This window comes from Notothenia coriiceps, unplaced genomic scaffold (assembly GCF_000735185.1).
Source record: "Notothenia coriiceps isolate Sejong01 unplaced genomic scaffold, NC01 NC01_scaffold00031853, whole genome shotgun sequence".
Lineage (NCBI taxonomy): Eukaryota > Metazoa > Chordata > Actinopteri > Perciformes > Nototheniidae > Notothenia > Notothenia coriiceps.
In genome coordinates this window covers 984,491-994,446 of record NW_011364554.1, presented here as the reverse complement: position 1 = coordinate 994,446, position 9,956 = coordinate 984,491, and the positions used below count along the sequence as shown (strand labels likewise).

Sequence of the window (9,956 nt, the reverse complement as noted above, 5' to 3'; positions counted from 1 at the left end):
TCAAGTCCCAAATAAAGACTAACAAGTCATAATGTCCCAAATAAGACCAACAATTATCAAGTAAAGTTCAAAATAATGACCAGCAAGTCGTCAAATACCAACTCAAGAACAACAGGTCTCAAGTCCCAAATAATGACCAACTTCAATCAATCAATCAATCAATCAATGTTTATTTATATAGCCCAATATCACAAATGTTACATTTGTCTCAGTGGACTTCACAGTTTGTACAGAATATCAGTATGACAATGAGCTCAGCCCCCTCCTTTTTTCTTTTTTATAGCTTTATAGCCAAAATCAGCACTTTTGAAACAGGAAGTGAAATAGAGGGATATGAGGCATGGCTAGAATGGGTGATCTGTTTGGTATTTTGAGCAAAACACTTCATAGACATGTTTTTTATATATCTGAGACCTATGCTATTGCCTAAAAATAGCATGATAAGTCCACTTTAACTATGATTTAAAACTATGTTGTATCCCATACATTTGAACTGAGCTTTTATCACCTACTAAATGACATTTTATAAGTTACTTTACTCTGTCTTTTTTAGGACATCTATACTATACATTTTTTTATTTAATGACACAGTAAATGTTTTGGATGGATTTTGTTGTTTTTATTGAAGTGTAGCCCCTGAAGTATTGTTTGGAGCCTTATCATTCGTTTCTTACTAGCCTTGCACTAATGCACGTTCTCAAAATATTGAAGTGACTGTTATTTTGTAGGGATTCATGTAAAATGTGTCTTTGACTGTGTATATATATATATCTACATTTGTTTTTATATTTGGGATTGTGGGGAACGGTATTTCGATCTCTCTGTTTGTACACGGAAGATTGACAATACAGTTGACTTTGATATCCGTGCTTCTGTCCTAAAGGCAATACCTGATGAGGAATCCGTGTCCCACACTACCCTTCCACCATCAGATACCCCCGCACCACTCGGACTCCATTGAGTTTTACCAGAGACTGTCCACAGAAACTCTCTTTTTCATCTTCTACTACCTGGAGGTAAAACACTTTGCTCCCCGACAACCTTCCTGTTCCTTATTAAAGTCTTGATGCAAGCTTGATGTTGTGTTTGACCCCCCCCTCTCTCAGGGCACCAAGGCTCAGTATCTGTCTGCCAAGGCTCTGAAGAAACAGTCATGGAGGTTTCACACAAAGTACATGATGTGGTTCCAGAGGCACGAGGAGCCCAAGACTATCACTGATGAGTTTGAACAGGTGCAGAATCAACAAAGTTCACACGTTTCTTTTGAAACCTTTTTTAAATTGGGTTCTGCAGGAATAGACAAGGTTTGTATCAAATAAGAACACATGTAACCTTTTATAGTGCTATCAAGGAACAAATACATATTTTAAAACACATGCGTCCTGACCAGGATCAATAACAATGCAGCTACCAGCAGGGAACTAAACAAACTGGAAAACACTTCATGAAGATGAGAAACAGCACATCAGTGTTGTTCCTCTACTCTTTAAACTAATCTTGTCAGGTTGGAAAATCTGAAAACATAGAAATCTAGATGTACTTGAAAGGTCTTTTTTTGTCTTGTTTAAAAAAGAAGTGGAAATCCAATGTACAACACAGTTTAAGGGATTTCCACAGGATCAGTCTTCTACTTCAGAAAAGTGGTCAGCTGATTACAGACTTAAGAGTTTGAGAAATCATTGTAAATAAGAATGGACAGATCATTTTGGCAGAGGCCTATTGACATCAATAGGATATTTGGTCAAATGTTTGTTGCATCGCCTACAATTGAATAAAACCATGCTTTGCACAAATAGGATCTTTGTGTTCACATTTCCTCCTGAAATAATGAACTGTCATTTTGTGGTCAGTTTTTGAATGATTGCTCTTTCTTCTCTGCTGTTCCTCCAGGGCACTTACATTTACTTTGACTATGAGAAATGGGGCCAGAGGAAGAAGGAGGGATTCACCTTCGAGTACAGGTACCTGGAAGACAGAGACCTGCAGTGACGGACAATGGGACACGAAAGGACAGAGAGACAAAACGTGCTGCTGTTGACATTCCGAGACTGAACTTCAAACTGTGGATAGAGATTGTGATGTGTAGTAGAAACCCTCTCCCAACATGGAGACTGGCGTCTGTATAGGCTGCATCTCTACGTGGAGCCTTCACTCCTTCTGTAGCGCTTTGCTTTTGACAAAAATGCCCTGTGGGTCTGATCAAATGCATCGCGCTGCAAGAGAAGGCGGGCTCTCACTGGAGGTCTGCGTTTGGGCCCGTCTGTGTGCACACTCAGTATGTGGCATTAGGAAAGCCTACCCCATGCATGTTTCTCATGTTTTATTTTTCCGTTTCAACAAGATTCTCTGTACCACCTACCCCACATGAGCCTGGAAGCCTTTGACTTGACACAAAACAAACTGCCCATATTGTATTTACTGTAATTTGGTGGTTTAAATGGGGAGGCACAGTGGACATTTAGTCATGGTGTGTAGGACGGACTTCTTTAAGACCCTACGCTGCCTGTTGAATATGGTCCCTATTAGAGATAGTGAGCGGTTATCAATAGTTTTTATTGATATTGTCTTGGTCGATTTAAACGCTGATTGAGAGTGACCACAGGGCCTCTCCCTGTGACAGGGAAAGAGTCCTTATTGGACATGGATTAAATTGCTATGCAATTGAACTGGTCTCTGACTCCCTCTCTTTACAAATAAAATGTTTTTAAGTTAACCTGTCAAAGAAAATGCATTATTATGGCGCTTTCATGTTTGTGACCAACAAATAAACTTGTAAAATAAATCTTAAAATAGGGTTTGAGACATTTATCTACGTGATGTTTGATTTGTACAAAAGGCCATGCTAACTGTAGTGAATGTACAGTCTCCCGATCACCTATTAATCACTCTCAAAATACAGAGTTAGAAAATACATCTGAGTTTGGTTTGAGTCAACTTCCCACCTTTAGTTCAGTTTCATTCTGTTCGTCATCCTTAAATTCACTTTGTTAATTTAATACCTGTTATTTGAAGTGAATGTGCACTCAAGCTGTTTACATGTAGAGAAACACAGACATCCTAAATCTGATGGTAGATTCAACGTAAGTGTCTCACGTTCTACACTGCAGGACAAGTAGATGTCATCTGCTGGGACAGATCTCACTTTTCTTGGCAGTTTGAACAGGGAGTGTTAAACTGAATCAGATTTTTCCAGTTAAGCGACCATGAAAACTCAAGATCTGTGCTGCAGTTAAAGGCACCGCTAGTGTGATGAGTTTCAGGCTTTTTGGGGAGGGAGGGGTAGAGGGGGGATGGATTGAAAAAAGAGCGAAGTTATGAGAGATTTGCCTTTTATAGATTCTATTTTTGGGGCTTTTAAGGTTTTCAGAAAGGGATGGTCGGTTAAGAAATTGCTAAAAATGTGAATTTCAAGACTTATTTACATTTTTTCCTCATCACAGTTCTGCATGGGAGATGTCATAAAACGGGGTTATAAACAGGATTGTAAAATTTCAATAAATACTTTTAAGAAATGACAAGTCAGTGTGTGGTGTTAAGTCCTGTCAGTCCTATAGATCTAATTATGTTACACTGATTTGAAATGCACTTGGCATAGATTTAGCAAATGTGCTACGCAAGTATCAAGACCAACGTCGAGCTAACGGTTTATCCTTTAAAGTATGCATTTACTCGTGGGATTTAGCAAAAGCATATTCTTTCCTTCTCTAAAAAGGCGGACAGGACACTTTGTTACATTTTTATGTTTTTATTAAAATGGAAAAAGTTCAAACGAAATACAGGACGAAGCACAATGTCAAACCATGTTGAAAATATCGCTTTACAGTACTGAGCGCAACTGTCCGTGTGCAGGATGATGGTGTGTGTGTGTGTGTGTGTGTGTATTCACATCTTTGATTCCTTCTTGACTTTGAGGAACTCCGCCATGTTAGAGAAGTNTTTATGTTTTTATTAAAATGGAAAAAGTTCAAACGAAATACAGGACGAAGCACAATGTCAAACCATGTTGAAAATATCGCTTTACAGTACTGAGCGCAACTGTCCGTGTGCACTTTGTGTGTAAACCCAGAGATCAAAGGGTTCCATGGTGTCTGCTTTGATTGGATGATTGTGTGTGTGTGTGTGTGTGTGTGTGTGTGTGTGTGTGTGTGTGTGTATTCACATCTTTGATTCCTTCTTGACTTTGAGGAACTCCGCCATGTTAGAGAAGTACTTCTGGTTTGCTTCAGCCACCTTCTTCTCCGCAGCCCCTGGGTTCACGATCTCCAGCCCCTGCAGAGAAGAGCTCAGCGTTAGTCAAGTGAATTCAATCAGGACGCTGTTCAATCAAAGAAGTGTTGAACTCTTTACCTGGAGAGGAGTGAACGCCACACTGGAGCTGATCCCTGAGGAGCGGTCTCTGACGGTGGACTTTCCTCCGTACGTCATGCTCTGCTTCTGCAACGTCCTCTGTAGTGTGCAACAAAAGAATATGCAGACTTAAAAAGACAGGAAAAAAGCAGCTTTTCGTTGTAGGAGTGAAAGTGAACCATGGATGAGTTTACCTGGAGGGATTTGGAGATCCTGGCCTTGGTGGCCTCGTTGACCTGAGCCTGCCGGACTCGCCCGCTGCCGCTCTTCCCCAACTGACCCAGACTGAAGCCCAGGTCCTCTTGGTAGGCATCATCCTCAATCTGCAAAACATCATCAAATATCAAGCTCAAACACTTAGTTTGTTTATGCTTCTTCATAAACAGTCATTGTAATGTCAATCAAATGTTGAGGGAGAAAACTAAAACATAAATCACTCCTAGTATAGCATGTTATGAAAAGAGTTAAAATGTCATAGTAAAGTTTTTTTTTTTGTATAAACATAAAAATGTCATAGTGTAGTATGTTGTAAAAGAATAACAACTTTAAAAAAAAAAGGTAGGGTAGGTAAGAATGGAGAAACCAGCTCGAGTGCGCTAGAATTTGAAAGCACGCAGCCGAAAATAATCTGCCCCTTCCTTCAGACTTCCTTACAGAGCCCCTCCTCCAACACACACGAACGCGCACATGACCAATGAGGGCACGAGATAAGTTTGTGCACAGATGGAAGGCTGACAGGCAGGTAGGCCATCCAGTTATTTTAGCCGGGCCGGCTAAAAATGATTGGTCGTGCTTTTTACAGTACTACGGCTTCCACAGATGATTTTTTTATGGATTTATTGTCAAAGCACTTCAGATATTCATTGCTATCGGGATGTTAAGAGCATTCCATGGAATATAACAAAAAGTGTTTCTGAAGTGAATTACATACCCCACCTTTAAGAAAGTTATAGTATAATTCCAAAAAGTCACAAGTTATGAAAAGGTATTCTAGTAGGTTATGAAAAGTTCATAAAGAAAGATATAGTATATGAATGTCGTCAGTAGTCATAGCAGCTTAGTTTGTCATGAAAAGTCTTATTCAAGTGTAGGAATTTTGTTTTTTTTCCAAGCCCTTTATGCAAACGTTTGCGTTTTTGGAATTAACATAAATATTTAAATCAAGTTACAAAACGCAATCCCTCAGAAAATTAATTTAATTCAAGACTGCTCGTCTTCAGACACTTTTATTTAGAAGCAAAAGCTAGCATTTTGGCAAGGACAACAATCTGAAAACATGACTGCTCGTATTGTTACTGATGTTTGCCATGTTTCTCTTTGGTTTCTGTTTTTGTGTTTATAAACTGATGAAAGAAGAAGCAAGGATATCTGCTTTTAGCCTTCCTCCTCTCAGAAACTCAAGTTTTTGAATCTGTGTTTTTATTTAGATGCTTGCCGAGAAGACTATTCAACGTGAGGTTAGGTGCATCCCTTGAGAAGAGCCACATAACTTCAACGGGTCACACTTGGACAACACTATTACTACTGATCCTATCATTTCCTTAAATTAACGACACTGACAATGCATAGGGCACAAAGGCTAAACAAGAGTAATAAGAGAAAGGATGCATGATCTACAAACCTCTGCAAAGGTCATCCTGTTTGCATGCTTCCTGATCTCAGTCAGTCCGAGACGCTCCTTCATCTTTCGATACCTTCAGGAGAAGAGACAACAGTGGAGAGTTGGTGTGCTATATTTACACATGTCGAGGGGACGCTGGTATCTAAACTTGGCAGAGCAGGTTACGTAAGCTTTCCTGCTTTCAGTTTTGCTTCCCTGTTGGTGGCTTTCACTTTAAATGAAAGGCGGCATAAATGAATGCATTTTGACGTCAAGCTGCATATCTACATATCGCACTCCACTCGTCTCTAAATCTGCAGCCGGTTCACAGAGCAGCTGACAGGATGTGTACCTCCTTCCTCCTCTCTTCTTCCTCTGTCCGTCCAGCGGGGCTGGCAGCGGTTTGACCATCTTCACTGGCGGAGGCTCCTGCCATTTATCAAACTTCCTCTCTATCTCTTCTTTGAGATCGTAGCCAACCTGCAAAAAGAAAAGGAGGAAAACGAGTCAGATTTATTTTCTTACAAAAAACCACAACAGTGTACGATAAGGTTTACAGATCCTTATTTCAGTATTATTGTGCATGTGGTCGAGTCTGACAGTCACCTTGCCGTCTGAACTCTCGTGGAAGCTGTCCACTCGGGAAGCCAGGGTGCATTTAGCAGACACCAGGCGAGCGGCCTTCCTCCTGAGGTCCTGAAGACACAAATAGAAGACAGGTGTTAACAACAAGGTCCCACTTGCTCAGTTTGAATGCAATACATTAATGTTGCTATATGTACTGACGGGTGGCAGTGACTGCACCACGTCACAGTGGTAGATGTAGCCGGTGTGTGGCAGCAGGGAGGTGCTGCTGAAGCCAGACAGCGTCCTCCTCTGAGCGCCCAGCAGCATCAGGTTACAGGCGGGCATCTTGGAGAGGTTAGCGAGGCCGCCTCCAATACCTGCAGCCAAGAGAAATCCCCTAAATGTTATTTGTTGGATAAATTACATTACATGTTACTTTTTAGACACTTTTATCCAAAGCGACTTCCATACTCAATACTGTGGACAATCCCCACAGGAGCAATTTGGGGGGAAGTGTCTTGCCCAGGGACACAACGACATGCTGACTGCAGTGGGGTTTGAACCTGTACTCCCCTGATCCGAACACAAACGCACTAACCCACTGCGCCACACGTCCCCCAGATAACATGGACCGCAGAATAATATGTTATAGTATTTATTAAACTAAATTATTTGAATCTAAAATGAATCTTTCTGCATCTCTCACCCATGATCTTGGCAGCTGTTGACGCTCCGACAATGACGGACAGATTTGGGGCGATGAATGACATTTTGGACTCCACATATTCATAGATCCTGAGTTTGGACTGGCTCAGCTCCAGAGACATGTCACAAGATTCCTCCAGTTGCTGCAGTTCATCGTCACTAAGGAGTATTCTAAAAACACATGTAAACATGTCAATAAGCATTGTACGGAGACTGTGACCCTCAGATGTCCTGTGGCGGGGCGCCATTATTTTGATGAACCAGATGTGTGCCGACTCACCCCTGTGTGGTCGAGGCTGTGACACTGACCACCATGATAGTGGCGTTGGTGAGGATTGTCTGCAGAGTTTCATTGGTCTTGCACTTCTCCAGATTATTTCCCAATTCCTGAGCAAGTAACAGAAATCATAATATTTTATTTGCATGGTACTTATCAAGCTTTAGGACAAAATTCTTAAAACAGGTTAAAAGTACAAAAAATATCCGAGTTAAGATTTGGTTTATGTTGAAATAATCATTATTATAACCCATAAGGTTAATAAATAAATGTAATCAAAATGACTGCTTTCAGGGGTCAAATGTGGCTTTACTAAACATCTCATCTCACCTTGACTGTGCGGACGTAATCTAGAGAATCTGGCACGAGAGACTCGAGCTCTGGAAACCTCTTGGAGTATTTGTCCCGAGTGAACTTGTGAATGATGTCTGAAACCCAGAACAAAGGTTTGTTATGCATAGCAGATACACAAACAACCCTTTACATTTTAAGTGAGTTTTCTTTTTATTAAGCAGGAACAGCCGACTCACTGAGCTCGTTGTCGATCTCCACTGTGAGATTATTGGCTGCAACGATCAGTCTGTACTCTGGGTCGGACTCCACTAGACCAGAGACTGAAAGAGAAACAAAAATGACCAACTTTCTTTAGATTCTTGGTTAACATTAGGAATTTCATTCTGCAAGAAACTTTGTCAACCATATTGTTGCATGCACATTGGTCACACTCACTCTCTGAGTTCTTGCGCTGCTTTCCACTATAAAATGAAATTTTCTCCATGATCTCTGAAAACTGTAGACAGAAATAAAGGTCAGAATGGACGCATTACTCATAATATATGCACAAAGCTCCCATGTGACACAACTCACCTGCTTGCTATTGCGCAGCTTGGCGATGGAGCCAACACTCTCCGCTTTACTGTAGTCGACCTCCATCTCCTCTGGGATGTCTTCCAACGCTCCTTCTGCCCTTCCCTGCGTTGCCTCTCCATCACTATCCCGTTCCTCTTCCTCAGGATACAACCCCTCCTCCCCCTCATCGCCGGCCTCCTCCAAATCGGCCAGGAGCTCGTCCGCCAGAGACATCTGCAACCGGCGGCAGAAAGTTAGAGGAAAATATGAGCTTACAGAACTATCAGTCTTTTTTAAGTCAGTAAAAATCAACCATTGTTTTGTGTTACTCGTTGCTCCATCGTTTAAGTTATAATAATATCTACAACAACACCGTATAGCATCTGGCATGTGTGAAGATAGCAACGACAAAACACTCAAATGCCACCCGTTCTGTTTTAAAGTGATTTCATTGTCTTATCTTACTGTTATAGCAGAAGAAATGAAAAGCAAATTATATTGCAAAGCAAATGTTAGAAAAAAATTGGAGAAAAAAGAATCAAATTAAAAAAGAATCACAAGATGGCTAGGAGGTCACAAAGGTCATTAAAGACTATAAACTTTGCAGGACATGATGCATCCAACACTTTGCAGACATGATGCAGGACATGACATGACATGACATTTTAAATATCTGATTTATTTTCTTGTCAAATACTAGATCGTGCTCTTTCAGTCCCCTAAGTTTTATTTTTTTTATACCGCAATAAAAATGTATGAAAATCATTTTCACTATCAAGCCCAAGTGCTTATTTTTAAGGGGTCAAAACCCAGAGGTATTCGGAATTAACGTTTGACTCAGAGTTGCTTCACAACTGCAAAGACCGGATTGTTTTACTTTATTGTAATTTGGACGCTACACAAAAGAACTACAAACAATGTAAGCCCTCGCGCTGTGCTCTTTCTATTTGTGGAAAATGTTGACATCTTGTAACATATAAGCCACATAATGCACAGGAAAATACTAATGTGAATAATTGATAGCCTTAGATAACATCTTACAAATGTATTTCTTGTGACCGAAACATGTGTACACAACTGGGGTTTGTTTTTAAAGTAGTAACACACAACTAATTTCATGGTATTGCGGCCCTGTTAGGACTCTTAAACAACACTACAAATACAAAATAAACGCAAGCTGAATTATAGAGAGGACGAAAACTGATACTGTAGCTCTAAGACCCGAGTATGTTTAACACTGTGGCTAAATGCAGTGTTAGTATCGTTAATACTGAATGAGTGTGTGCTAGCTAGCATTAGCAAACGTTGGCTAGACGCAGCCGTTGATTTCCCTAAACGCTTTATAAGTAACACCAACTTACCTTTAGATATCAAAAGACGGTCGCCTTTTGAAAACAAAAAACAATACGCCTTATCACCTATTTAAGGTGTAAGTATTAAGGTAAAAACGACTCTTAATACGATGTTCTTTCAGCCCGTGGTGTACATGGTGGCTAAATCGTTTGACGCAGACTAAATACGTAACAGCTTTCGAACTGATTTCTGGGAAATGAAGTCAAAACACTTCTTTGTCTTAAATAGAGCGCGTTGCGATTACAGAACATACGAATT

The 9,956-nt window shown here is 40.5% G+C and overlaps 2 protein-coding genes across 7 annotated transcripts in view; one reads left to right on the top strand and one right to left on the bottom strand.

Moving 5' to 3' along the window:
* The window catches only part of cnot3a (CCR4-NOT transcription complex, subunit 3a), a 10,667-nt gene extending 8,001 nt beyond the window's left edge, over positions 1–2,666 (top strand). The window contains exons 14-16 of the mRNA XM_010788524.1: positions 884–1,016; positions 1,107–1,232; positions 1,891–2,666. Coding sequence (XP_010786826.1) covers positions 884–1,016; positions 1,107–1,232; positions 1,891–1,989 — 358 coding nt within the window. The 3' untranslated portion in view covers positions 1,990–2,666. The remainder of the gene's footprint in view (positions 1–883; positions 1,017–1,106; positions 1,233–1,890) is intronic.
* Positions 2,667–3,729: 1,063 nt separating this feature from the next.
* On the bottom strand, positions 3,730–9,873 carry prpf31 (PRP31 pre-mRNA processing factor 31 homolog (yeast)). 6 transcript variants are annotated; one of them, XR_799989.1, is made up of 15 exons: positions 9,707–9,873; positions 8,364–8,579; positions 8,226–8,286; positions 8,027–8,110; positions 7,827–7,924; positions 7,500–7,606; positions 7,221–7,390; positions 6,734–6,891; positions 6,554–6,643; positions 6,300–6,427; positions 5,969–6,041; positions 4,542–4,670; positions 4,348–4,446; positions 4,099–4,269; positions 3,730–3,858 (listed from the first exon to the last, which is right to left on the bottom strand). XR_799989.1 is itself a non-coding variant. In XM_010788520.1 (15 exons), exons 2-14 carry the CDS (start codon positions 8,577–8,579, stop codon positions 4,156–4,158), a joined length of 1,527 nt encoding a protein of 508 aa, XP_010786822.1. In that variant the 5' UTR covers positions 9,707–9,873; the 3' UTR covers positions 3,730–3,879; positions 4,107–4,155. The 6 variants fall into 6 exon arrangements, 4 of the variants coding, with proteins under 4 accessions (XP_010786822.1, XP_010786825.1, XP_010786823.1 ...); XM_010788520.1 differs by having other exon boundaries at positions 3,730–3,879; positions 4,107–4,269; XM_010788523.1 differs by having other exon boundaries at positions 4,107–4,269.
* Between the last annotated feature and the right edge of the window lie 83 nt (positions 9,874–9,956).